This window comes from Perissodus microlepis, chromosome 20 (genome assembly GCF_051167445.1).
Source record: "Perissodus microlepis isolate ML-2025 ecotype Zambia chromosome 20, ASM5116744v1, whole genome shotgun sequence".
NCBI classification, from domain to species: Eukaryota; Metazoa; Chordata; class Actinopteri; order Cichliformes; family Cichlidae; genus Perissodus; species Perissodus microlepis.
The window spans coordinates 7310376-7338230 of NC_140480.1; the positions used below are offsets into that span (position 1 = coordinate 7310376).

General features: G+C 40.5%; 3 protein-coding genes across 3 annotated transcripts; 2 read left to right on the forward strand and 1 right to left on the reverse strand.

Moving 5' to 3' along the window:
* The first annotated feature begins 8349 nt into the window (after positions 1-8349).
* LOC146364002 (vesicular inhibitory amino acid transporter-like) lies at positions 8350-12292 on the forward strand. Its single transcript, XM_084916587.1, has 2 exons — positions 8350-9522; positions 10253-12292. Exons 1-2 carry the CDS (start codon positions 9142-9144, stop codon positions 11438-11440), a joined length of 1569 nt encoding a protein of 522 aa, XP_084772713.1. The 5' UTR covers positions 8350-9141; the 3' UTR covers positions 11441-12292.
* A 637-nt stretch (positions 12293-12929) lies between these two features.
* On the forward strand, positions 12930-18657 carry bpifcl (BPI fold containing family C, like). Its single transcript, XM_084916588.1, has 16 exons — positions 12930-13067; positions 13191-13299; positions 13427-13538; positions 13733-13864; positions 14601-14756; positions 14843-14906; positions 15034-15094; positions 15215-15306; positions 15488-15664; positions 15766-15825; positions 17137-17304; positions 17519-17586; positions 17672-17714; positions 17801-17861; positions 18089-18165; positions 18278-18657. Exons 2-16 carry the CDS (start codon positions 13200-13202, stop codon positions 18320-18322), a joined length of 1416 nt encoding a protein of 471 aa, XP_084772714.1. The 5' UTR covers positions 12930-13067; positions 13191-13199; the 3' UTR covers positions 18323-18657.
* Positions 18658-20033: 1376 nt separating this feature from the next.
* LOC146364004 (PRELI domain containing protein 3B-like) lies at positions 20034-24634 on the reverse strand. Its single transcript, XM_084916590.1, has 6 exons — positions 24516-24634; positions 23123-23291; positions 22913-23002; positions 22624-22694; positions 22328-22430; positions 20034-22213 (listed from the first exon to the last, which is right to left on the reverse strand). The coding sequence occupies exons 1-6, from the start codon at positions 24545-24547 to the stop codon at positions 22097-22099; spliced, it is 582 nt and encodes a 193-aa protein (XP_084772716.1). The 5' UTR covers positions 24548-24634; the 3' UTR covers positions 20034-22096.
* Positions 24635-27855: the final 3221 nt, after the last annotated feature.

The window sequence follows — 27855 nt, forward strand, 5'->3', positions numbered from 1 at the left end:
TTTTGAGAGAATTATTTTAATATTTCTTGAATATAATAGTGCAGTGCGTTTTTGGTGAAGGCCAAGAAAATGCTGTTGAACTGAACGAATTTACTTAAGCTTTTAAATTTAGCAGTACCGAATGCAACTGAGGCAATCTTTTGCATTATTTTTTAAGTTCTGCTAACGTTTTCGGGTTTAGGCTGCACACTTTTGCTCTCTGTGTTGCATTTGTAACTTTATGTCTACTGTATCCTCCAATCCCTCTTGGGTCCACGCACTCTACAGGTCTTCTCTTCTGTTACTATTAGATCTATTAAGCCATTTCTTGTATGTCATCCCGCGTTTGCTCTCTCCCCACCCTCCTGTCTCCTGTCAGCACTGTCCTGTCCAATAAAGCCAAAAGGGATCATGTTCTGAAACGTTTCATCATCTTCCAAAACGTCCTGTCTTCTAATGTAACCGAGGCTCCCTGAGCGGAGAGTCTTTTTGACGTCATCATTGATAATAATCCGCATATGTAAAGCTGTATTTGTTATGTCCCATCCCTAATTTCCAGCTGGGAATGAGAAATGGGCAAGGGCGTAGATTTGGCATGGACGGAAGGGATATGTCCCCACCAATATCCAGCGATTATTGAATTGTCCCCACCAATAATTTGATCTCTTCGAGTAAAGAAAAACAAGCCAGACAGAAAGAAAAAAACGATCTGTCAACGTCTCATTCACCCAGCGGTGCAGAAAGAGTTAAATTACGTTCTCTACTGGAGTCCTACCGCATGTGACAAATATGGCCATTGTGATTGGCTGTGCCTTTCAGGGAGCTCTGTTTAGTTTTAGCAGCGGCAATCCTGCGCTGCGAGGACCTGGAGGAAGAGAGGAGGATGGCAGCAAAAAGGAAGAACCTGGATATAAGAAAGTATTTTTCAAAGAAACCTGTAAGTCACTTAAAGTCAAGTTCACTCATAAAATGTGTCCGTCATAATAACGTTACAGGCTATGCTAGGCTTTGGCCCACATCAGTCTAAAATTGTATGTAACTATGAATAACGTGTTTTGGAAACTAACTGCACAACATGCAGCACTATTAGTTATCTCAATCTCAGAGTAGCATTTCTAATTTTGATTGAAACTGTCAGGGAAAACGGCAGCCTCGAGCAAGCCAGGATATTAGTTTACAGAGGCTGTTAAAATTATATGTCTAATGTTAAAATGTTGGTGACACAATAATTTCATCCTAGTGGTACTAACATATTCATATTTTTGAGACAAAATATCATGAGGTAGTCAAATATTCCACCTTGTAGTGCAGTTTGCACAAATTGTTTTAAAAATGCACTCACCCTACAAACATTACTGATGAGTCAAGATCTGCACAAATTGACAAACACTGAAGCAGCTACACATTTTATTCTTATTGTCATGTATGTCCTATTTGTCAGGTGAATCAATGTGTTATTTTATCAGGTGGCAGTATGTCCTAGTGCAGTCAGAGGGGAAGAGCCAGGGCCAAAGGTGAGGCACATCAAGCACATAATAATAATTTTAATCTGAGGATAAAACGCATGTACTGAGACTGAGAGCACTGAAGCTAAAGAAGCTTCAGTGCTCTCAGAAGACTAAAAACATGGCTAAAGTTAACAATGACTCAAATGAGATTAAACAATGCTGCTGTATGCCATGTCCACCAGGAGAGACTGGACAGTATAGATGTAAAACAAGTATGCCAGCAGTTTATCTCAGTTAATGAGAGGAGCAGGCATGTGTTTGCCTCCTTCACATAGTGGACATTGAGTTGTTGTGTGGGGCACCAGTAGTCCATGTCTGTTGCTGTAACAGTAGTTCATGTTCAGAATAAAAAATCCCAGCTCACTGATTTGATCGGGGCAATAGTGTGGCTAAAATGTTGCGTAATTCTGCTGAGAGATCTTTTACTTTGTGGAGTAGTTTTATGGACAAAAACCACCAGGTCATTCAGTGTTCCCTTAGTGCTAATGTGTAAGAGATGTTGGTGCAGTATAACTGAAGTAATGTTGTTAAGTCCTTAAAGTCATATTCTTTTATTGTCATGACTCTATTTTTTTATTTATTTTTTTTACCTGATTTATATGGAATATGGCTGAAATAAACTAAAATCTAAAATACTTAGTCATTTGTTTAATAGTAATTTAACATTATATATTCACATATAAATGGTTATATAAATTATATAAATTAAATGGTTTAAAAGCATGTAGAGTAGCATATGTACGCAAGTATATTCTCCTTTTTTTTTTATCAAGAAGGGGGGGAAAAAGAAACAGGACAGGGTTCGGTGGTTGAATCATCCGTTCCCAACAATGCCAAAACCAAATCTACGCCCTTGGAAATGGGTCCCGAAAAACAGAGGGTAAAATGTGTGGGAATGTGGTAGCAGACAAGCGTAGATGTTTAAAATGTACTAATGTTGGAAACTTGTGCTGGAACGCAGCAGCAGAAAGAGACGCACATTACCACGATTTGTATCCACATTTATAGAAAAAGTGACATAAATATACCTGCCTTTCACCACTAGAGGTCGTACGTCACCGTGTGAGGGTAATTCATGTGCTCATATTTTCATTCATAGTTCATATTTGAGTTATTATAGCCAGATTCTCGGATTAGATCTGTTATTAAACATACAGATTTTTTTTTGATAAGTCTATATATTCAATCTCGTAATACAAGAATTTTAACTCCTCTCTAGAATAATATAATTGCCTTTCACAAGATTTTTCCCCCTGGTCTGAAGCTCTGGCTCTAACCACCGGAGCCATTTCAGTCTGTGTGCAAACTAAAATACATGTTACAATTGTTGTTTTATTTTATTTTTTACACACGCAGTATCAGCTGAAGCCGTTAAATCTGTTATTTCACCAGTAAAATTCCTGGATTGTTTCCGTCTGCCATCCTGTTACTCTCAGCTGACCAGGCAAAGCCTCAGCTGGATATGTGGGGCACCTGTACATGAGAGCTACTGTACATCCCAGTCGGCTTCCATTCAGATCAGCCATCCGCTGCATTATCTTAATGGAAATGGAACCCACAGTGGCAAAAAATAAGACACGAGATGCAAAAAAAGATGTTTTGTCAAGTATTAAAATGGAAGAATCGTTTCTTTATCTTCATCTTTTCTTCTTGCAGTTTCTTATACTTTGTTTTTGTAACCATTATGCCCACCATGTGCAAATGTACACTTCATCTACTTCACATCCTGTGAAACTGAAACACAGCGAATGCACACAAAAGGCAAACACACTCAGTTAAACCATTAAAATACTGAAGACTGAAATACAAGACTGAAGGGCCAGTATTGTGCAAATCCAGCAAAGGAGCTCTGCTGATTATTATTATTATTATTATTATTATTATTATGATACACTTTTTATTCAGCTTTTCTCTCAAATATAAAGACACTTAAACAGATAATCAGATAACATGTTTTTTGGGGGCAGCATTATTTCCTGGATAGCAGAGACATGTTGGGGAGGAAGATAACGAAGTGTGTGTGTGTGTGTGTGTGTGTGTGTGTGTGTGTGTGTGTGTGTGTGTGTGTGTGTGTGTGTGTGTGTGTGTGTGTGTGTGTGTGATGGGGGGGGTTACAGTATGATGGTGTGTCACTAAAGCACGGGCACAGTTCACTGCTCAGGCACAAAGCTCTAAGTGACTGCCGCCCCCTTCCTCCTGATGCTAATAAGCAGATCTGGGTCACATCACCCTCTCAGACACACACACACACACATGACTACATACCACTGGTAAGACACACACACACACACAACCGCATCCATACTATCCACACACAGAGAAAAATTCATCCCCTTCTACTTTCTGTCCTTTCAAAAACACACACACACACACACACACACACACACACACACACACACACACACTCTGTCGTCCATTCCTCCTAGGAGGCGAGACGTGACTTTGTGCTGCTGTCTGTGCACAGCGCTTGCAGCTTTATGCTTGTTGTGCTTGTCATCCAGGCAGCAGTGGTGAGGAGGGGGCAACTAATAGGCTACAAGCAGTATGGGAGTGCCACGCGTGATGCCAGGCAGCCTCCATTTTGTGGAAGAATGAACAGACAGTTCCCACTGAAAGGGAGGGGGCGTGTTATAAAGGTCCTGTTTCATTAAAAATGTTTATGAATACATCGGTGATTTATCAGTGACGATAAGTCTCACTATGATGAGATGCAGTTAGTCAGTGGGTAGTGGGTAATGGGCAGGGCTTCACCTCCTTACAGCAGGACGTGACTACAGACTTCAGAATATTTTTGTTTTGGTTTTTTTTTTCTCCCCGCACACAGTTTTGGGAGGAAAAACATCCGTCAGTGTGGATTAAGTGTGTGACCGTGAGTCACAGCATTCTGAACTCATTTTAATTCCGTTGTCATGGCAACACAGAACTTTCTTTTGGCCCACATCAGCACAGAATTAGGAGACATCCCTCCTTTTATCGCTTTTCTTTTTGTAATTTAGGAGGCAGCTTTAACCATCCTTGGTCGTTTTGATGTCACAGTTGGATTAAAAGTCAAATTTAGGTTTGTGTCATTTCTGGCAGGAGCACAATTAAGAAGCCTGCAGCAGTGCCAAAGCCAATAAGTACATTTTTCCTCATTTCTTTTTTCTTTTCTCTCTTTTTTTTAATTCGAGTGTAACTCGCTGAAAACCGTCATTTTACAGACTTGTTTAACTGATCATTTGATCACACACACGCATTTTCAGTGATTTCCAGTGAACCCCTGGTTGGATGGTTTATAATCCATACTACAGAATGCACTGCAGTATTTAAAAATGTTCGTTTGCACTGGTTTGGACAGAGTCATGTGTCTTCGCGTGTTTTGAGATCAAATCAAATGTAATGTAACTAGATTTCTGATTGAAAACTCGGTTTAAGGTTGGGATAAGATTCGGCTGAGGATAAGGTTTGGGAAAGAATTACTGCGATTAGAGCAAATCAGATAATACTGTCAGTAACTGCTGCGTTTGTGGTAGTGTGAAGAAACGAAGAAAGCAGGAAGAGAGACCGGTTTATGTAACGACTCTGACTCTGAACACTTCTGATATAGCAGAGGCACGCTGCAACCTCTGTGACTCTCCTCTGCGCCCTGTCACGTCTGCGCATTCAAGCACACACGCTGAGACGCATACACTGCACTCCTTTGTCTCTCTGTCTCTCTCTCTCATCACATACCAAAACACACACACACACACAGGGTTTGTCACTACCGCTCTCTTCAGTGCCTGGCCCTGTAAGCCTAGCAGATCTTTTTGGGCCACAGAGTGATGAATGTGTTTGTGCACCTGTCACTATCCATGCATCAGATATGTGTGTATGAGAGAGAGAGACTGTGAAAAAAAGTATTTCTAAAAATTTAATTTGTTATTGGTTATTTCATCCGCTGGGTATTTAAGAAAAATAATACACGTTTGGGCCTTCCAGCCATACAGGTGTTCTCACTAGCCTGGCTTATCCAACTTCTCATCCGGTTGAGCAAAGCTGTAGAAGGACGTGCTCATTCACAAACCCCGCCCTGAAAAGCACCTGTCCATTCACAGCCACCAGAATTAGTCACGATAGGCCAATCCAACTTCGTATTTCCACACAGGCCAAAATAGTGTGGTCGAATAACTGCAGCAAACTCTGTTCTTTCAGACGAATCTGCCAGTGTGTCATTGTAGAATAAAAACCTTGATATAAGCATGGGTGGGTTGCTGGGGTTTAAGTGAGGTGTGTAACAAAATCAAGTAGTAATGAATGTAATTTTCAGTGGAGCCATGTGCAGAAATTACAGTCATAGAAGGGAACAAGATCCGACTTTTGGGGGGGACAAAAAAAACCCACAAACAGTGAAACTGTATTTTTCGCTTCCATTGCTGCAAATCATCATTGTGAGCAATGAAATCCACAATGTTACAAAATAAAATAAAATGCACTGAAATCTTATGTGCTAATTATAGATTAAAAAAAAACAACAACAATGCCGTTTGACCTCCCCATGAAACGCCTCACAGTGGTTTGATCCACTGCCTACATTCCCTCACTCCTCTACTTACCCGAGGTGGACTCGAAACAACATGTGAGACACTGGATTTACAATAAAATATATTTACAGTCACATAATAATATTCATGATTTTTTTTGTGTTTATTTCTGATTTTTTTTTCCTCTCAATTTTATGATTTCTATTTAACTAATCAGTGGATCGGTGTTGCTTGATATGGGTTTATGCAGCTGCATATAAAAATGTCTGTTTGTTTCTCAACAGTGCAGCTTTAATTTATACATTAATGAAGGGAAAGGTTCGATTTAAGCCTTCAGACAGAAAAAAAAAACCCGACCGGTGCTGAAAAAAATCTCTTTTCTCCGAAATCTCAAAGCACACGCGCACACACCCTGTCCAATTACTGTGGCCATGGCAACTATCAGAGATTATTGCTCCCAGTCAGCACTGCACGGCTGTTAGACGGGGCTGTGTGCCTCTCCTATTTCAGGCCTACACACACACACACACACACACACACACACACACACACGGAGTCTGAATTAATCCTTCTTTTTGTAGCCTGGAAGCTAAACTGCTCGTCCCAGAAGCCAGTGCTAAAGTAGCTCAGTTTGAAAGAAAAAAAAAAGTCAAACTGAAAATCGATTTATTTTCTTCAAGGGAAGCGAAATATAAATATATCCTGTTCGACAGGATTTAATCCGGGCTTTTATTTTATCACTTTTATTTCCCTTTTTAATCTGTTTCACTGTTACTGATATTATTTTCGAGTGGAAGCAGCGAGTTTTTATTTCGGATGGAGCTGAATGTACCAGAGCTGCGTGTTTGCAGTCGTGTGCGCGCCCGTGTGTGTGACATTTGCAGCGATCCTGTCCCGGCGTTAGCCCGGGGACTGCGCGTGTCACGGGGGAGGGAGAAGCGCCTCAAGGTCTCATCCCAGCTCCTCACCGTCCTACACACACACACACACACTCAGACATGATGACACACACTCACTAACAAAAACTGTGTTGGCCTGAACACAAATAGCAGCTGGCAAAGCAGCTCAAGCCAAGCATGAAAATATGCGGAACTTTTACTGTCCTCTGGCTCGTTTCTAAATTTAGATCTCTCGCCCGTTTTTTTTTTCTCGTAATGATGCTCGTTGAAACATTTGGGCCTGTGTTTCGCAATGGTTTGTTCTTTTCAGATCATCACAGTTGCAATCAATTTAATCACAGTTGTAAACAGGCGTCACAAAGATTGTTCATATTTTAGAAGCTCAAAAATCACAGCTCAGGGAGAATGTCTGTATTTTTCAGCCTTCCTGCCACGGAGGGCTACGTTTTTGCCACAGAGGCAAAAATGTGATGACAGTTTTGCTGTCTTGTCACAGCAAATTACGGAGGGACAAATGAGATGCTTTGTATTCGCAAGGATTCAATTCAATTCAATTTTATTTATACAGCGCCAAATCACTACAACAGTCGCCTAAGAGCGCTTGATCACATCTGAGGTGGAGAAGAAATATTCCCTTAAACTGAGATTTTCAACCTCGTCTTTAGATGAAAGCAGCTCAACGAGAGAAAATAATTATTGTATATATTCGATGTTGCCCGTGTTGTGTTGCATTTTAACAACTGCTTCTTTGGTACATATTTTCTGTGTGATTGTGGAGCTGTCCGCGGAGCTGTCCTCGGAACTGTCCGTGGTGCGCATTCAGCAACTGGCCTGCAGCAGGATGCGCAACGAGTTGCATCCTTCCCCCAACCTGCTGATCACGCTCATCTGGAGTAGAGCTGCTGGCAGGAAACGCAAAGTCTGTTGCTGTGTGCGTGCACGTGACACACAAATAAACCCTGAGATAAATTTAAGTTTTACTCATTTCAATATTTGCCTCAAATTAACATGCTTCGTTTCTCTCACCTCTTCTGTTTTCATTACATAAAATATTACACATGGAAATGTGTAATATTCTTCTATATTTTTTGTTGTTAACAAAACATGTTTTATGTAGGAACATAAAAAAATGTAAAGGTGGCACGCTGGGGCCTTTTGTCTTTTACAGAAAACAGAAAATTCGCTGTGCGCTGTGTCGATTGATGTAGCGAGATATGGCGCAGTCATCGTGCTTCATTTCACTAAATTAGGATAGATTTCAAGTGTTGGAAGAGACTTTTTTTAATTTCATTAATTTTTAAAGGCAAAATATCGCGATTATTCACGCCTTTGTAGACTGCAATATTTATTTGTCATATCGGCGTATTTGAGGTATTCCAGACGTCCAGACGAGCACTCGGAAACTCAAAAATAGCCTTTCCAGTTCAGTTATTTTTACACAGCCACACAGCAGCAGGTTTGGATAAAGGGTGGAGGTTTGTTTCGCCATCACAGAGGACATCACACCCGCCGTTTGTTGGTATGGGTGTCCGTGGACCTGTTGACGGGATGAGCAGGTGAAATGTCTGGTGTTTTCATTCATGCGTGATGTCAGACGCACTTCTGTGACACTGATGTTTTAAATGGCCTGAACGCTTTTATTTTCGTGATCGTTCGGTCGGTCAACCCCAGATGAGATCTCTCTCTCTCTCCCTCTCTCTCTATCTATGTCTCTCCACGCCACCCGTGACGGTTCTGCTGCGCGCGAGCCTTACACTGGCACTCTGTGCGGACACGTGCACGCCCCTCTCGCTCCCTCTCTCCCTCTCTGGGTGATGCGGAGATTCCTGCGCTCACGTTGTCACCAACAAGACTCCAAACTGAGAGGATTGCTTTGTGTATGTGGGGAGGAAAAAATGCAAAATTGACATTTTTAACGACGAATGGAAATATTTTTTCGTTTTGTGTCTGATCTCAGGCGCTTCTTCATTGAGGCAGATGCCAAGGAGTGGTTTTATTAAGGGAGGTAATATGGATAAACAAGCCAAGAAAAGCAGCTGAGGATATTTTTTAAGCTTTGAGTAAATCGGTTAGGCAGCCGTTAGAATGCTGGTTAGTTTATTTTGCAGTCACATCGAAGAGGCAACAGGCATGGTTTCACTGTAGCGGGTAAAAAAAAAGTAAAACAATCAAAGAAATTGTCCTGCATACACCTGAATCTGCGCTTTTTACGCGTCCTATTTAACTGTAGAACGGATTTTCTTTCGGAAAGAGATGGCTCACCTAATCCGACACAAGCTCACCAACAAACTGACCAATGCGGCCCACACGGTGTCCAACAAATCCCAGGCCAAGGTCAGTGGGGTGTTCGCCAGACTGGGCTTCCAGGCCGCCACGGACGAGGAGGGTTTGGGTTTCGCGGAGTGCGATGACTTGGATTATGACTACAGGCAAGGTATGCAGATGGATGTCCTTCAAGGAGAAGAGGAAGGGGGGCAGATGGAGGGAGATGGGGAGCTGGAGGGAGACAGCCACTACCAGAGAGACGGCACTGGGCCGAGGCCCTCGTCCCTGAAGACAGCAGGCTCTCTGGAAGAAGACAAGCCAAAAATCACGTCATGGGAAGCTGGCTGGAACGTCACCAACGCCATTCAGGTAGGCCGTGATTACTGTCATCCTGCACTCGTGAGTGCAAAAGTACCATGTGCTGCACGGCCATATTAGGCCTGCAACCGCACATAAAGTCACCTTGAAGACTTCATATTTTCACATTTAATATTTAAGCTGGAAAATAGGATGATGCTCATGGGATGCAAATAATTCCACAAAAGCCAAAATTAGAGTTAGTCACCTTTAATTTTGTGCGATGAAACTATAAAAGGTTTCAAATGTAAAGGGCCCGTTAAGCTACATTTTATCAGTTAGATCCAAGCTTCGGCTTCACCTCGAATTCGTGGTTTGAGCGTAAATCCGTTGCAGTGAGTGGGTCTTAAAATGTATTTATTCAAATCTTTTTATCAGTGGAGGTGCAGGCGGGATCTGCTTGACTTTGATAGCCTGGAGGCTGAATAGCACCCACGTGCTTATCAGAGCCTCCATCAAATTAAAAAGCTCAATCAAATGAATTTGAAAATTCGTTTTGGAATTTTCCTTAAACGCTTTAATTCGATCTATTATTTAGTAAAGATTAGGTATCGGACATATTATTGCAGTTTAACTTAAAATAATCTGTGGTGACAATTTTTCCTGTTGCGTTATTTTTAAATATAAATTTAGGCTGTTATTATATAAGACGAGCTGGTCCTTGCATGCCTGGGTTAGCTCGGCCTGTCACTGCGATGTGGGTCTCGTCCATTACCACTTAACTGCGCTTCTCTTTCCGCAGGGCATGTTTGTCCTCGGCCTGCCGTACGCCATCCTCCACGGCGGCTACCTCGGCCTCTTCCTCATCATCTTCGCGGCTGTGGTGTGCTGCTACACTGGCAAAATCCTCATCGCGTGTCTGTACGAAGAGAACGAGGACGGCATTAAAGTGCGCGTGAGGGACTCTTACGTGGACATCGCGAACGCCTGCTGCGCGCCCCGCTTCCCGGCCCTGGGCGGCCACGTCGTGAACGTGGCTCAGATCATCGAGCTGGTCATGACGTGCATTCTTTACGTGGTGGTCAGCGGAAACCTGATGTACAACAGCTTCCCGGGGTTTCCAGTTTCCCAGAAAGCCTGGTCTGTGGTGGCCACGGCCGCGCTCCTGCCATGCGCGTTCCTGAAGAACCTCAAGGCCGTGTCCAAGTTCAGCTTGCTCTGCACGCTGGCCCACTTCGTCATCAACATCCTGGTGATTGCCTACTGCCTCTCCAGGGCTCGAGAGTGGGCCTGGGAGAAGGTCAAGTTTTACATCGATGTGAAGAAATTCCCCATTTCCATCGGCATCATCGTGTTCAGCTACACCTCCCAGATCTTCCTCCCATCGCTGGAGGGAAACATGCAAAAGCCCAGTGAGTTCCACTGCATGATGGACTGGACTCACATTGCGGCCTGCGTCCTCAAGGGCCTCTTCGCCCTGGTGGCCTACTTGACATGGGCAGATGCCACCAAAGAGGTCATCACGGATAACCTGCCTTCAACGATCCGGGCTGTGGTGAATCTCTTCCTCGTCTCCAAGGCGTTGCTTTCTTACCCTCTGCCGTTCTTTGCCGCAGTTGAAGTTCTAGAGAAATCTTTGTTCCAGGATGGCGGGAGAGCCCTCTTTCCAGACTGCTACGGCCCCGGAGGGCAGTTGAAATCATGGGGCCTGGGCCTCAGAGTCGCCCTGGTGGTCTTTACCTTGCTTATGGCTGTCTTTGTCCCCCATTTCGCCCTTCTTATGGGCTTAACTGGGAGCCTCACCGGTGCTGGCCTGTGCTTCCTCTTGCCAAGCCTCTTCCACCTAAAGCTCCAATGGAGAAACCTCCTGTGGCACCACGTCTTCTTCGACGTTTCCATTTTCATCATTGGGGGCATATGTGCCATATCTGGCTTCATCCATTCCATTGAAGGTCTCATAGAGGCGTTCAGGTACGACATCCACGACTGAGAACTTCAGAGAGGGCCTGTGAAGGGCAATTGTCCTAAAATAACGCACTCCTGACGAAAATACCGCACTGAGGACTTGGCATAATCTCTTGAGGAGGATTATTTGTGTGAAATTTTATTTTATTATTTTTGCCTTCGTGATAATGTGCAATAATAAACTCTACAGTCATAGTGTAAAGTAGTCTACTCATTCCAGAAAACGTGTTTCTTTAACTGGACAGAGGAACACAACCTCCTGCATGATAGAGGGTGAATGAATATGCAGGCATTTTAAAAAGCCTGTCAAGTGTCAGTCTTCATGCAAAGATCCAGTTAAAAAGCCCGGCACGGGTCTAACTGTGTGCGTGTAGTGTTTATATCTGGGGAATGAAATATGTGGAAAAACAATGGAGTGATTATGTTCTTACTGGTTTGTTGAACTGCTAGATATCATTATCCCCCCACTTCAGAGAAAATACAAGACTAAAGCACCCATCCGATCAGATGGTGCACCATAAACCATGAATAACTTGTGTGTAGTGGTTTGAACAGAATGATTTTTTTTTCCAGTCGGTTTTTGGTTTTGTGTTTGTTTTTTGTTTGTTTCTTTTCATTTTTATGCCTATAGTAGTCCTTGCTGTTTGTTTTCTTGGTGTTTCAAGTGTCATTCTGGATGACGTGAATTCAAGTGCAAGCAAGTGGGTCCTAACTGTGTTATATATGGAGAACAAAAAAAAAAATGTCTGATAATATTCTGTTCCTATTGAACTTGTCAGTTGTGAATTAATGGAACTAATCATGGTATGTGAGACAAAAGAGTATTTGTTGAATCAAGAGATAAATAAATGAGATATTTTATGGCTGGTGATTTCAATCTTTTCTTACCTTTTCTCTTCTTTATTTAGATTAACCTCTGCTAAACTTCCTCATTAAGAATAAGTTGTTGCCGCTTCTCCTTTTCACAGTGTGAAGTGGAGGCACTGAAAGTGGGGTGGAGGTACATTTCTACATTTTCCAGTATAATCAGTTCATGACAGACAGCATAAACCTATAAAACTGCAAGTAGCAAACAGTGGGAAAACATAGCACATTTGTTATTAATCCTATTGTAGATGTGATCAATCTGAGCACGACTGCTGTTTAACTTTAAAAAAAAAAAAGTTAAATAATCTAAAAGTAAACAGATAAATTTCACTTCCTTTTATAAGCAAGCAGCTATGATTTGCATTTATTCTGAGAATGAGGATGTTGGTACAGTGACTTTTTTGTTTTAAAGAATACTTTTAATCTACCTCCAAAAATTACTGGTTATGGCTGCTGTGCTTCCAGTGCAGATGGAGGGGAAATTTTCTTTCTGCTCATCAGTCCTATTTGGCTTAATCTAAATTGGTTTTCTTAGAAGCAATACCGCCCATGTGTTCAATGCAGACAGGGCAGAATCAAACAACTGCTTCCTCTTTGTCACACCGACATAAACAGAGAACAAGTGCAGGAGGGGCCCGGGGTATTGTTAGATGTCTGTGAGTTTCACTTCTCAGTGACACAGGAAATTAAAGGAGAAAAACGGCACGGAGAGGCTGAGGCGACATGTTTGCACATGCTGAGCAACTCTGAAGAGCTGAATTTGGCAAGTTCATCCCGCATTTCAGGTATGATACCTGTGTGATTTATCTCAACAGGTTTGCTGTGCACGTTTGAGTTAAGAGTTTACTTTCCCACACCAAAATATAAATGTCTTTGACAGCAGCACTGTTTGTTTGCACCACAAACAGCAGAGGAAAATGCTTCTATCTGTGACAGTAGTGCTCGGCCTCCTCTCCTGCGTTTGTGGAGAAAATCCTGCAGTGCAAGTTGTCCTGACCAACAAGGGGCTTCAGTACGGTAAGGACATGTGGGATCAGCGCTTGCTTTCACTTAGCTGTTAAGGTTGTGTAAACACAAGTCTGTTAATAAATGATCAGTTTTATTCACAACAACTGAAATTTTATGCAAGTGCTGTTTGTCCCAGGGAAGCATGCAGCTGCAGACTGGATTCAGGAAAGGTTGAGTACAATCACTTTCCCTGACATCACCGGGAGTGTTCACATCATATTCGGAGACGTTGACTACACTCTAACAGGGTAGGATTGCATTCCATGTTCTACAAGTACAAAATCTAAGAATCTAAAATATCCTTTATAGAAGGAATCAGCATTTGTTATGAAAATTTCAGCACATGCATGTTAGCCAGCAGGAGTCTTTATTTCACTCACATGACTGATATTCTTCAGCTTTGTAACCTCATGTTTGTCTCTGCTCTCCCTTTGCGTTCTAGCATCACCATAGTAAAATGTGACTTACCAGAGCCTTCTGTCGAGTTCCTTCAGAATCCCCCAGGATTCAAGACAACCATCTCAGACCTCTCTATTGCAATAACAGGCGGGTGGAGAACACATTTTGGCTTAATGTGAGTTTTCTACGTGTAAAATACAAGCTTTTGTACAGTAGGATTATAGGGTGTAATTTCTTAACATGTTCCATTTGGGTACAAAACAAATCATCATCCAAAAAACAAAAAAATAAAACACGTGAGACAATCTGATCATCCCTTTTAACACATCCTTTTTTTTAAAAAAAAAAAACAGTGACTATAGTGTGATTTAAATCTGTAATGTACAGAAGCAGACATGAAGTATAAATGAGGAAGTGTTAGTGATAGTGATAGTAAGTGTTTGAAGCTATAGTGTGTTTTTAAAGATAGTCTTTGGCGAGGTGAGGTTCCGCTCGCCTTTTCTAACACAGCTGGCATCTGAGTTATGTTAAACCTGAAAGCTTATCACCTGTATTTTAAGCTGTTTACAAAACCTGTGATCCTTTCTGTTTTATCATCTAACAACAGAGGGTTAGAGTAACTTACAGCGCTAAACCCAAATATTAATTACAGCTTTAATCTACTGATGCTTTTCCAAACTTAGTTTCCATGTAACACATTTGAATGTTCTCTAAGCAGAGAAGTAAAGAGGGAACATTTCACATCTATATTAAACATGAGGCCTAATTTGTAAACTCTGTCAGATGCCTGTTATTAGATATGCCACATATGCACAAGTGACAGATGTTTCAGTGCCTTTGAAAGCAGATGTTGTGTGAATAAGTGTTCACCAGCACCAACAATGCACTGTTTTTGTATTTTGTATATCCAGACACGATGGCGGGACGTTTGATATGGCTATATTTAACGTAGATGTGACCTCTGTGGTGCAGCTGGGGAAAGAAGCTGACGGGCATCTGTCTGTCAGCAGCATCAGCTGTGACTCTCAGGTTGGAGATGTGGACATAGAATTTCATGGTGGAGCAAGGTACAGTAGAGCAGAAAGAGGGAGACACGGGGAGGTGGTGGGGATTTCATGTATGATGTAAACCTTGGCTTTCTATTTGTGAATAGTTTCATCTTCCAACCGTTTGTGGAACACTTCAAGGGACGGATCAGAAATGAAATACAGAAAAGAGTGAGTGCTTCTCTACAGCTTCATCGCATGTGTTAGTGGATGCTTGAGCTTTTCTGTATGATCATCACATAATGTTCACTGAAATGTGCTGTTAAAACACCAGGACTTTGCTGTGTTTTCTCCCTAGCTGTGCCCTGGTGTGGAAGGAAACATTGAAAGCTTTGAGAACCTCCTGCATGTCATGAACGGTACTGCAGCTCCTAATTACAAAGAGGAAAACCGTGGGCCACAAATTAGTGAACAGAATAATAAAATAACAGCATTTTAAATGTATAAAGGAATAATGCTTTTTTTCTCACTCTGCTCAGTTTCAGTCGATGTGAATAAAGTTCTCAATCTTGCCCTTCCTCTCACTGACATCCCTATCATTGGTGCTTCAAGTATGAATGTGGGCCTTAAGGTAAGGATACACATTTTCCAGTTTCTATGTTAATGTCCCGGGCTTCTGATAACAGTCCATCTACAAGCCAACATATGCAACTATATTTTATAATGACAGCTTATGAAAAAACATTGAGAAAGGAATAAGAATTTCAAAATAATGATATTTAGTTTTATTTGATCAATTTTTTTAATTAAAGGGGGAGTTTTACAATATCAAAGCTCCGGTCGAGCCTCCCTTTGAGGCCCAGCCTTTCACCATGCCGGACGAGCCGAGCTACATGCTATCAGTGGGCATGTCTGATTTCACTCTGAACTCTGCCTCCTATGCATACTTCTCGGCTAAATTGCTTCAGCTCCTCATCAATGACAGCATGGTAAGTGAACACACATACTAAAAATAAAAGACAGTTAAAAGCAAAACAGTTCAAGTTTGAGGTGAAGTGTGTGGTTAAGAGACGTTATTTTATCCTCTCAGATCCCTGCGATATCTCCAGTGCACTTGAATACCACCTCATTGGGAAAATTCATTCCAAAGGTAAGTCTGTTTGTGTCAGGGTTACATTTGGCAACACTGAAAAGTAATCCCAGAAACACTACATGATGATGTTCACCCTGCAAAACAACGATAATTCAAACGTCATTGCATTCTCTCAGATTTATTTTTCAATTAGTTTTCACGTTTAATGTTTTCAAAGCACCCTGACCAAGGTTGATATAGTTAAATAAAACTAAATGAAAAATTAAAGCTAGAAAAAGATTTTACTAGGCTAACATAAAAAAAAACTTTTAAAAAAATCTAAGCTAATTTTGTAAACATTTTTAAACCCAACTAAAATAAAATAAAAATGTATAGAGTTAATTTTGTGTGTCACCTACACTCACATATCACTGATCACATCACATGCTCATAGACACACACACACACATCACATGTTCACTGTTGCAGACACACACGACACATGTTCACATATGAGTGTTTTAGCTGCGAAGGAAGGCGGGAGTTGGAGTTGGGCTAAGCTCAGATGAAGAGCTTCTCCCCTTGCAGCAAGTAAAAGACAGAAAGCGCTGTGGTCTTGCTTTTGTACACAAGTGATTGGTCTCTGAGTCAGCGGGGTTTAAGTGTTAAACCCAACAGTTCTGTTGGGTGACTGTGAGGACAGTTCACTGTTCTCTGTTCACTGGATATTTCCTCTTTTTCCGACCATTTTTTCACATCATTCACGTAAACCCTCGACATGGTTATGCTGGAAAATCCCAGCAGATCAGCAGTTTATGGAATCCTCAGACCGATCCGTCTAACACCAACGATCACGTTACATTTGTCATTCATTCAGAAGCTTGTATGCAAAGATGTTTTAACAGATATGTTAAAACATCTTTGCATACAAAATGACAAGCATGATAAAACCAACCAGCTTAAAAAACAAACATATACTATGCCGATAACTAGTCACAAAAACTATTTAAAAGATCAAGACAGCTAAGTTTTGCTATCGTGGAAGTGAAAGTATTTTACAAATGGGCTAAGAGAGGAAGTATGTCTTCCATGCCTGTCTCAAGTACTTAGGTAAACATCCCTTTTCTAGTATGACCTCCGGGAGAAGTCGATGAAACACTCTGTGGCCTCTTGTGTGATTTTGTCTTTTCACGTATTAAAAAAAACACTTTAATTCAGTTCATATGATTAGCTTTGTGTCTATATCTTCATCTATGACTTATTTGGTTTCATCAGGACTCCGTTACCTCACTTACTTAGAAGTAGTTTGCTTAATTTATACTACTTTCTCTTTAAGTTCGATACAGTCAAGAATAAAGTGTTTACACTTGTTACTTGTTCACTTTGCAGCTTGCCGAGATGTATCCAGATATGCTGATGAGTGTTCTGGTTTATGCCCAAGAGGCTCCAAAGTTTTCCATCCAGCCTGATGCCGTTAACGTCAGCATCAAGGCTGTTGCGAAGGCCTCCGTCATCCTACCCAATGGTACCCAGATCCCGGTGTTCACCATCAATGTTGTGAGTACTTTTGTTTGTTGGACCTTCGCTGTACTCACTATATTATCTTTAGGGTTGATATCAAAGTTTGGACTAACTTAAACTGCAGCATGCATTCTTTACGATTTCTGACATTTTCTTAACATCACTGATCGACTACAAAATATGACAGATTAATGGTAACAGAAATTACGATTTGCTGCTGCTGAAATGTAATCCTTTTTTTTGGTTCCAGGACTCCAAATTCAGTAGCGAATTGTGGATCGATGACGGAAAACTGAAAGGCTCTGTGAAGATGGATAAGTAAGCATAAGCAAGTGTTAAACTGCAAAACTGAGCTCAACTTCTTAAACTTCATTCTAAAAATAATGACACTGTATTCTTCCAGTCTGACGCTGACCCTTGCGTCGAGTGAAGTGGGGACTTTCAAGGTAAATGTCCCCAAAATTAAATAAACAAGTAAAAACAGCAGATTTTCTGTTGGTCACAGGTCAACAGCGTGTTTTTCTCTTTGCAGACTGACTTTCTTGAATCCCTGGCGAGGACGGGGGGGAAGTTTGTACTGTCTAAAGTGAACCGTGAGTCTTAGATACTTCATTTTTGCCCAATTCCCACTTTGTGCTACTTCCACTTCTTCATGACATTTATCTAAAAAACAATGTGTATTATGTCAAGCATTTTCCGTAAACTAGAGCGACGCAGGGCAGATACGAAGCACTTCCCCTTCTCTTCAATCTAACAAAGGGGAGGCTCGCTGTGTGGAAACCGTGTCGCTCCTTTCCTGACTTGTTTTTTTCTGTGACAGAGAAACTGGGAGAAGGATTGCTTGTCCTCGGGACAAAACATGCACAGCTGGTCAACTCGGTTCTGAAGAAGGAGAAGGTCTGTATTTTTAGGAGAACACACATTAGGACCGATGCTTTGGTCTTTGAATGAATCTGTAACTTGGAGCAGAATTCATCTTTGGGCTGACCACTGTCTTTGTCCCAAACAGGGATTCATATTCATCTCTTCAGACGTGCAGGTGTCGCTAACGTAGAGACACTTCAACTGACAAACACCAAACATGGCTGCTCCTCGTCACAGCTCCTCATCAAACCTCCGACCACCAATCAAAATGAATGTTTCTGGATCTGCAGTAACAGCCCCAATGCTGTCTCCTCAAGTCTGGATTGAAAATCATGCTTTGAAGTACATAATCAAAAAAAACTTGGCTTGAAATTTGCACATCTTATTTGCAACTTTTGAAACGCTTCCTAGGTGGAGCTGCTAGACTTCTTTTCTCTTAGTGACAACATCTATTTTTAAAAATTCTTTTAGATTTTCTGATGAAAATAATGATGTGAAGACGAGTGAATAAAGGATTAAAAACAACTTCTGTCATAACTTTAGAGGACTTTATAGACACGTACACTCACCGGTCACTTTATTAGGCACACCCTCATGGACCCTCTTTTACTTTCAGAACTGCCTCTTATAATCCTTCATCGAGGTGCTGGAAACTTTCCTCAGATGTTTTGGTCCATGTTGACATGATTTGTTCGCTGTGCCAATTCCCTGTAAAAAAAAAAAAAAAATAGACTTGTGGTTACTGGACTGAGGTCTGGTGTCTGTGGAGTTCATCTGAGTACAGTGAACTCATTTTCATGTTCAAGAAACCAACTGAGATGACTTTGTGGCATGGTGAATTATCAGAAGAGGCACACTGACAGGAGATGTACCCAGTGTGCTTGTCTGCTGCTGTAGCTTTCCGTTTTAAGGTTCAATGCGATGTGCGTCATAGTTATTGTAGTTTTGTATTTTCTAATTAGTTTTTTATTTTTATTTCATTTTGATTATTTTGTTTTTAGTTCAGTTTAGCTTCAGTTTGTCTCCAGGGAGGATTTTCTTGTTTCACCTTAGTTTTTATTGTTTGAAAATGTTCAGCGTTAGTTTGGGTCTTTTTAATTATTATAGCACAAAGAGCATATGTCAGAGGCAAGCTCTAGGAAAACTAGTACAGATATTACAATAAAAACATAGAATTTCTTTAAAGCAGTTAACTCATTGACTTTTGTAGACACCCAAAAGTGTCCTCATTAGTCCAGCTCTAATAACATTTGTACTAAACTCAGATACTAACAGTAAGGAAAATACTTCTAATTAATTCTTTTCAGTTCTTAGTTTTTATGTTTGGTTTAGTTTTAGTTAACTATAAAAACCTTGATGTGCATTCAGAGAGCCTCTCCTACATACTTTGTTGTAACAAGCGGTGTTTTGAGTTACTGTTGCCTTCCAAATCAGCTTGAAGCAGTCTGTCGTTCTCCTCTGAACTCTTTTTTTGGACCAGTCTCTGTAAACCTTATAGACGGTTGTGTGGAGAAAAATCCCAGCAGATCAGCAGTTTCTGAAATACTCAGATCAACACATCCGGCTCCAACCACGCTGTTTAAAGTCACTTAAATCTCCTTTCTTCTTCATTATGATGCTCAGTTTAAGCTTCAGCAGGTCACCTTGAGCCCGTCTACGTGTGTAAATCCATCTAGTTGTTAGCATGAGGTTGGCTGATTAGATTTTTGCATTAACTAGCAGGTGAACTACTGTTGGGTATACCAATACAGTTTAAAAAAAAAAAAAGCACCCTAATAGATAATCCTATTGTAGCTGGTGACAGTACACTGCATTATTTATTCTACCACCAGAGGGCATTGTCTTTAAAAGGAAAATTACAAAAGAGGTGTTTGATTCATAAAGTCAGACAGCAGTGCACATAATTTAAACCCATTTAATCTTTGACACAAATCCTCAACACCGTGTTCATGAAACAATGACAGCTCTTTAGTTTGTAACATTTCAGTGTGCACACTTTAGATTTTGTTCCACGTTCACATTCTTGGAATGTAACACCACCAAAGTATCAATACAAGCCTATTTACAGCCACTGTTCTCAAAATGTTCCCCATAGAAAAACATCACATTTTATGAAATGAGACTGTGTGGACGGGTCAGGTTTTAGACAAAATGATCAAGAGGTGGGTTGCACATGATGAAACTGAAAACCAGACAGTTACTGTTTTAAATGCTGAGTCAAACTGGAAGTACGCATGTAATGCTGTCGAAACAGAAAGCTAACCATGGAGCATCTTGGAAGACCTGTGATGCTGCTGAGATCCAAGAAGGGACACTTTAACACTGTATAAAGCTTAAGATGTACCACAAACCCTTCTCATGTAAACTTCTATTTGTAGCTTTGTACATTTTATAGTAAGTACAAAAACAAAGAAACGAAAAAAAGGGATGTAACATTTCTTTCATCTCCTTGTGGTCTTTGAAAAACTTATTAGGGACACTAACCATTGTTAACAATGTAGTACCTGAGAGTTCTCTATGACACAAACAAGAAAGATTTAAAGAGGGGGGGAAAACTGCACCAAATTTGCACAACATCACAAGCCAACAGTTCTTAGTTGGTCAGTTCAGCCTTTGTAAATGTTACAAATATAAAATAAATAACAATCAAATAACACAGAGCTCGTTTGCCACAAATAAAGTTAGAATAAAGCGTTCTGGGGTGTAAAACTGGTTATTTCTATTTCTCATGTAGGCACAGAATGTGACCCTGAACGTAACCCTGCAGGGCTGCACCACAACACTGGTGAGCGTTAACAACACACTAAACACTGGTGAATCCTGACATGTTGCTCAGTGCCCACTCTTCTTTTCTTTCTTTTTAATTTGCACCCTTCGAGGACTTGCCGCCACTTAAAGTATATATGCTGAAATTAAGTTAAACATTCAAGTATTTACATTCTCATACTGTAACACTTAACTATACAGCACATCACTGTAAGAAAAAACTGAATTCAGAAATCAAGTATTCTTGAAGCAAAACTCGACCACAGTGACCCACAAGTGGGTGAAGAAAAAGAACAAAAAAAAAAAAAAACGCTTCCAAAGTCCGGTCCACTGTGCTGACAGCTGTGGCATATACACCAGTAGTCATGCATTAGTAACACAAACAACTAAACAACAGTCTGCTCCACTTAGTTTAAATGCACTGAGATGTTTGTTAAATAACAAGTCTAAGCTGCCTTCATTGCTCTACAACACCTTCTCTCACTCTCCTGTGACCCCTGACACAGTTATGATGCAGTATCAGTATCAGACCTCAAAGTCTAACCCATGATCTGAGGGAAGTTGCACTTCTTCAAAGTGTTTCTGCTATGCTGGAAACATCACCCAAAGGTACACGGTATCTGATCCATCCACCAGTTTCCCCTTTACTTTCATATTCTTTTACAGTCTGTGTGCATGGCAGCATTTGGTTTTGAGACATTTCAGTCAGCTTTGCTGTGCACAGCATGGTCAATCAATCCAAAGGTTGACATCAAAGTTGCTCCAATCGAGCCATCCTCTGCTTGTTTATGAAGATTTGAAAGCGATGATGAAATGTGAGAGACAAAAGTAAGAACCCGGTGAGATGATTCAGAGGCACACTGTGAATTCAATTCTAAAAAAAGTTTCCATATCACAAGACCAAGTCATATGAGCTTCAAGTGCAGTCCAATTTAAGTGGCGTTTTGTTGGGTTTTTTTTTAAACCGTCATCAGCTCAATGCTTCCTCGTCACTACCTGACTGGTGTAAAAGTCTGTTGGCGCAAACTGCTGAGGAAGGACTAACAATGATCTCATGACAAACAAACGCAGGGCTGAAGGATGGGGCTGTGGTTAATAGGCTGTGTTGGCAGATGAGATGAGGATCCCCTTTGAGGGGAAAATTACAGAGAAGCCCATCGGTTCATGATGGTGGAGTAAGAAACCGGGAAGATCCAGATCATTTATCTGCAACTGCTGCCGCCATGGGGGATCGCATGGTACCGCGAGCAGTGGCGGTCAGCTCCTCGATTTCTGTGTTTAACCGTCTGATTACCCACTCCATCGCCTCCCGACCCTAAAACAGACACAAATGCTTCACATTATAACGCGCAGTGATAAGGATTTTAAAATCAGAAGAGTAACTATATTATCAAGGTGAGTTTAAGGAGGATTTTAAAGGCAGCTTTACCTTGCTGGCATTGACGGATATGGTCTTGGCCATGAGACCCTCGAGGTGGTTGCTCAGACTGACGCCTTTCACACTGATCAAAGCCTCTTGTGTCAGCACTGTCCTGAATATGCAAGCATAGAAAAGTCACAAACACAGCTGAAACAAATTTTTTCTTTGTAGAGTTTCTTTTTGTTTTTAAAAATCTTGGAGTTAAACATTCAAAACCTTTTTGCAATAATATTAAGGGTTTTTTTTAATGTTGTGCTTTTTAACTTCAATTTAACTGATGAGAAAGATAAAAATGAGTCCCTTACTTTTCTGGGTCCTGTGGATGTGGCTTGTATGTCAACTTCTCATCCACAGACACCAGGTTGGTAAAGGAAATCTGTAAGGACAAAACACACCTGAAATCAGTCTTTTTATATCAGCATCTGCCACAAGGTGACACATAGCAACCACATCAAATCTATAGTGACAGAAATGCTGATTAGACAAGTAAATACAACTGCAGAGGTCAGGTTACAGTTACATCCTTCCATAACAATTTGGCTTTAATGTCTGTATTGATAAAGCATAATAAAAGTATTTCTCAATCCTACTCACGTTTGTAGACTGCAGCTCAAAGGTCTGCTGTTTAGGGTCCACTACTGAATGTTCCTGGACATACGTGCATGTTCTTGTGACCCCAAACATCTGCAGGAAACAATAAAATAAAAAAGTAATACAACTCTGAAATGATACAAGGAAAAACAACTTAACTTTACCCAGTCTGAACAAAACACGTCGATCATTTCTCTTATCCGTTTAACTCACCGACTTGGCCAAAGCAGGGAGCCCCCACTCTGTGCTGAGCAGTCTGGTGCTGTGTAACCGTCCCTCAGTGTCCACACTTCTGTCCAGAACATCCACACCAAAGACACTGGGGTTCATGGGATTGGGATACTTCTGCATCGCAGCCTTGGTCACCGTCTCCCATGGGTGGCTGTTTGAATCGAATCGTTAGAAACGGGCAATTTAACATTCTGAAGATGACTCAATGCTTGCTGCTGAGATTGTGCTCTTCAGTGTGGAAAAACATCTTAGATTCTGAGGTTACTAAGGTAAACACTACTTAAAAATCCACCATGCCTGTATTCCACTCATCTTACAAGCAACAAAAAGGACCAGTTGCGTTGTTGTGCATCTCTACCTCCATCAGAACAAGTGTACAAGTGAACTAGAACAGATATTTAATAGACATCGCTTGATTTGACTTGTTTGGCTGGAGAAAAGGTTTAGTGCATTTAGTATCTTGCAATGCAAGCAGCAGATGTGGTGCATTTGTGGCTCCGAACAGTCAGATCTATTTATGCAGCGCTTTGTCTCAAACATTCAAGTTAGCGGACGACCCGCTTAACTTCCAACCCAATTTAGGAGGTAATAATATAGGAGAAAATTATTTTCTGCAAATATGGGGACATTTGAATGTAACAACATCGCTGATGGTGAATCACAATAGCGTCTGTGTTTGCAGACAGGCGGGAGAAGAAACGCCCCCTCTGCACAGCGCAGACTCACATCAGCAGCAGCACACACGGCTTTTCTCTGGAAACTTCTAGTAGAGGGTTTAAGCAACCAGACTGATTTTATTTATCAGTCGCTGTAAAACGAGCAGCAATGCTCTGATTATATACCGTTTATTGTGTTTAAACGACAGACCGGTCGTTATGTAACGTTCCCCGTCCATAATGTCAAACACGCGGGTAATTAAATTTTTCTTTATCCCGTAACAAATACCAAGGCTCGGGGAAAGCATTTGAAAACAGTCCTCTAAGGCTGAAATGTTACAATAAACCTAAACATAATTACAGTCATCGTATTCAAGGCGAAAAAATTAGCTTTAATGTTAGCAGCACAAAGCTAACGGCAAAAGTTAACTCGGGTAAAGGGCACTTTAATTTCAAAAACCAATACATGTAGCAAATACAGGCTTCAGCTGTAAACATCAAACGCGGTGGGAAGTCAAAAGTCATTTCTAAACATAACTAATATAAACTAAAAGCGTTGGGTAACTCGACTAAAGCGGCGCGCCTTCGTGTTATCTAACTTATCCGCAAGCTTCGCCCAGACTGCACACGGAGCCACGAAAACTGATTATATAAGAAGAAATAGCCAACTTAACAACCATACTTTATAAAACACTACCGCAAAAAAAAGAAATACTCACTTGAAAATGTGCTCTGACGTCCAAATCTTCATTTTTACCGGTTTTTCTGTCAGAGCACGGGAGCCGTCGACAAATGACAGCGTGACCACCGAGAGAGGAAGGAAGGAGGGGCTGAGTCAGAAACCTTTGACAGTCTTAGACGCGATGCTCCCCCTGCTGGCAGACAGAGCTGCTGCACCCCTTCCAGAATAATCCATGTGTTAGTTTTAAACACCTCTGAGACCCTCAGCAGCAGGGGCGGATCTAGAGAAATGTTCTTAGGGTGGCATGAAAATCAGTTAGGGTGGCAAAATCAAAGCCATTTCTTTACACTTATGCAGGTGTTAAATTCTGTAATAAAATACATCAAATACAGGATAAATAAAGTCTTTCTGATTCTGATTCTGTATTTGATGTATTTTAATAAACATGTTTATACATTTTTCATATAAACACAGTCTGTAACTTTCTTATTGGCTTAAGCCCAAATTATTAAATATTTCAGTTACATAAAAAAATGTGAAGTTTGATGTTGTGTACTGTGTAGTCTATATAATAAATAAGCACTATGCCCAAGAAGTATAAAAGAAAACAGGAAGTGGATGAGTTAGAAATACGAGTCTAAGTTCAGTTTCACACACTTTTTAGTTTTACATGCTTAAATCTGCACAAAATATCAGAAGTCTGCACTGTTAGTTGCTACTGACAACAACAAATCAAGCCATTTGATGCTATAGGTTTAACTATTTTTTATTGGGGGGTAACATTTTGTGGTATATTTAGTTTTAGAACTTATATTCAGTGTCAATTTTAGCTAGGCTCAAAGTCTTAATGCTAACTTAATTTAATAAACAACATTTTCATGTACAAATCTATGGTGGTACTAGGGATGGCAAGAGATTATGCCACCAGAGAGAGTGATCGTTATATAATTTTCTATGAATGGTCCATGTATGAAATATAAGTGTACATATATGTAATGGTTCAATTCAATTTTATTCATATGGCATCAAATCACAGCAACAGTGGGAAGGGAAAACTCCCTTTTAACAGGAAGTAATAACTCATGATTAATTGCAGAGTGGTGTAAAAACACATAGCAACTGAAAAAAGGTGATTGAAGAAGAAACACTCAGATGGTGTTTGTCCCCAGGATCCAAATGGGAGCTAGTTCCACAGAACAGGTGCCTAAAAGCTAAAGGCTTTGACCCCCATTCTACTTTTAAATAGCCTAGGAACCACAAGTATGCCAGCAGTTTGAAGAAAGTGGCCTGATTATTCAAGACATTGTCTGTGATTTTTTTTAAGTTCCTTTGTCAAATTCCTTTTGTCACTTTGGGTGAACATTAATAACAAATATATGAAATGTTTGCATTTTTAAATAGGTTTTTCCATCTTATTATATATATATACACATATATATATATATATTCCAGGTCATAAATTCCAGGTCAGCCATCAGCTATTTTAGATCCAATATTGTGTAAATGTATAATTTCAAAGATTTGTGTAACTTGATATTACAGCATACATCGTCATTTACTATGGACTTAATTAATAGATTAACTGTCCATGCAGTCACATCATTATGTGAATAACATGAAGTACAAACATTCACAAAAATAACCCAAATATTCACAGTTCCTATGAAGAAAAGTCCTACTGTCTGTTGCTATGGTAACAGTGGCAAAATCTTCAGATTGAAATTGAAACTGTTGGCTGCACAGCTGATATAAGAAAGAGAAGCATTTTTATCTGTAGTTGAGTTGGAATTCTCCATCAGTCAGACCTGTTAGTGGGAAACATTTGTTAGTAGCAAAATTATTTCAAGTCAAAGATTCACATTTTCCCACAAGTTGCTTCACCTTGTTCTTTTTTATTCATTGTGCAGGAAAATGTATTCTACTTGTTGTTTTTAATTAAAATCAGCACCATATAAACTCACTGCATTCATTCACATTGTGTAGATATGCAGTTGTTTAAAACTACATAACACATACATTTCAGTTTAGAGCATTTAGGCAGGGACGTCTAACTCATTTATAACATAGGCCACAAACAGCCGCTTTGGTGTGACCAGTGAAACTCCTCTTTCTGTCAGTGTAAAGAACTTTAACTGCACATTTAATCCCTGAGATAGTTTAATATATCAACTTAATATAGCGTTATAATATAGATAGCTTAATATCGACTGATTGACCGCTTCATGAGGTGGTTGAGGAAAACCACCTGCAGCTGAATGTGGCCAAAAAAAAGGAGCTGGTGGTGGAGTTTGGCAGAAACAGATCCCGACCCTCCCCCATCTGCATTGGTGGGACTGATGCCGAAATAGTCACATCCTACAAGTTCAGTGTATATGTAGGAGTTCAGCTGGATCACAAGCTGGAGTGGTCTGCCTACACGGACGCTGCCTACAAAAAGGGTCTGAGCCGGCTTTACTTTCTACGAAGGCTCAGATTCTTCTATGTATGCAGCAGGCTGCTCTACATGTTTTATCAGTCTGTTGTTTCGAGCACCATCTTCTTTCCTGTGGCATGCTGGGATGCAGGCATCAAAGCAAAGGACGCAAACAGACTGAACAAACTCATCAGGAAGGCAGAGTCTGTTGTTGGCATGAAGCTCACCACCCTGGAGGAGGTGATCAGTGATAGCATGCTGGCAAGACTGCTGGTGATCATGGACAATGACTCCAGGCCCCTCCATAACACACTGGACAATCTGAAGAGCAGTTTCAGCAACAAGTTCCTTTAACCTCGTCGTCTGAGGGAACGTTAGAAGAGGTTGTCCCTTCCCGCTGCTTTCAGACTCTTTAATTCATCCACTTGGGTCAGATCCACACATGTGGAACAGAATTAATCACACCTCAATGCACCCTGTCACTTTTGTACACCACAACATATATTTGCACACATACTTGTCCTTTTATAGTTATATGTATATTTATATTTATACCTATATTTATCCACTTATCTTAATGTTTATCTATCATAACTCTGTTTCTACACACATTTATATGAGTGCTTCTTGTTTTTTGTATATTTGCTGCTATGATAACCGATGATTTAACTCTTGGATTAATAAAGATTTTCTGATTCTGATTCTGATAAAAAAAAAGAAGAAGTGCAATTTCAACTGTACGTCTGCCATTTTTCTCCATGATAAAGAAATGCTGCTGCAGTAAATGAAATAAATCTATGAGTGTGACTCTTTCTGTATTATACATTCTTGAAGCTGTTTTCTTAATTGTGTACATATTAATTATTAATGTAATTTTTACTAGTCCCTTGCACATTTTCTGTCTTACTTTTTAGTCAAAGGAGCTTGCAAAGAAAAGCGTCTGGACTTCTTTAAGTTACTTGAA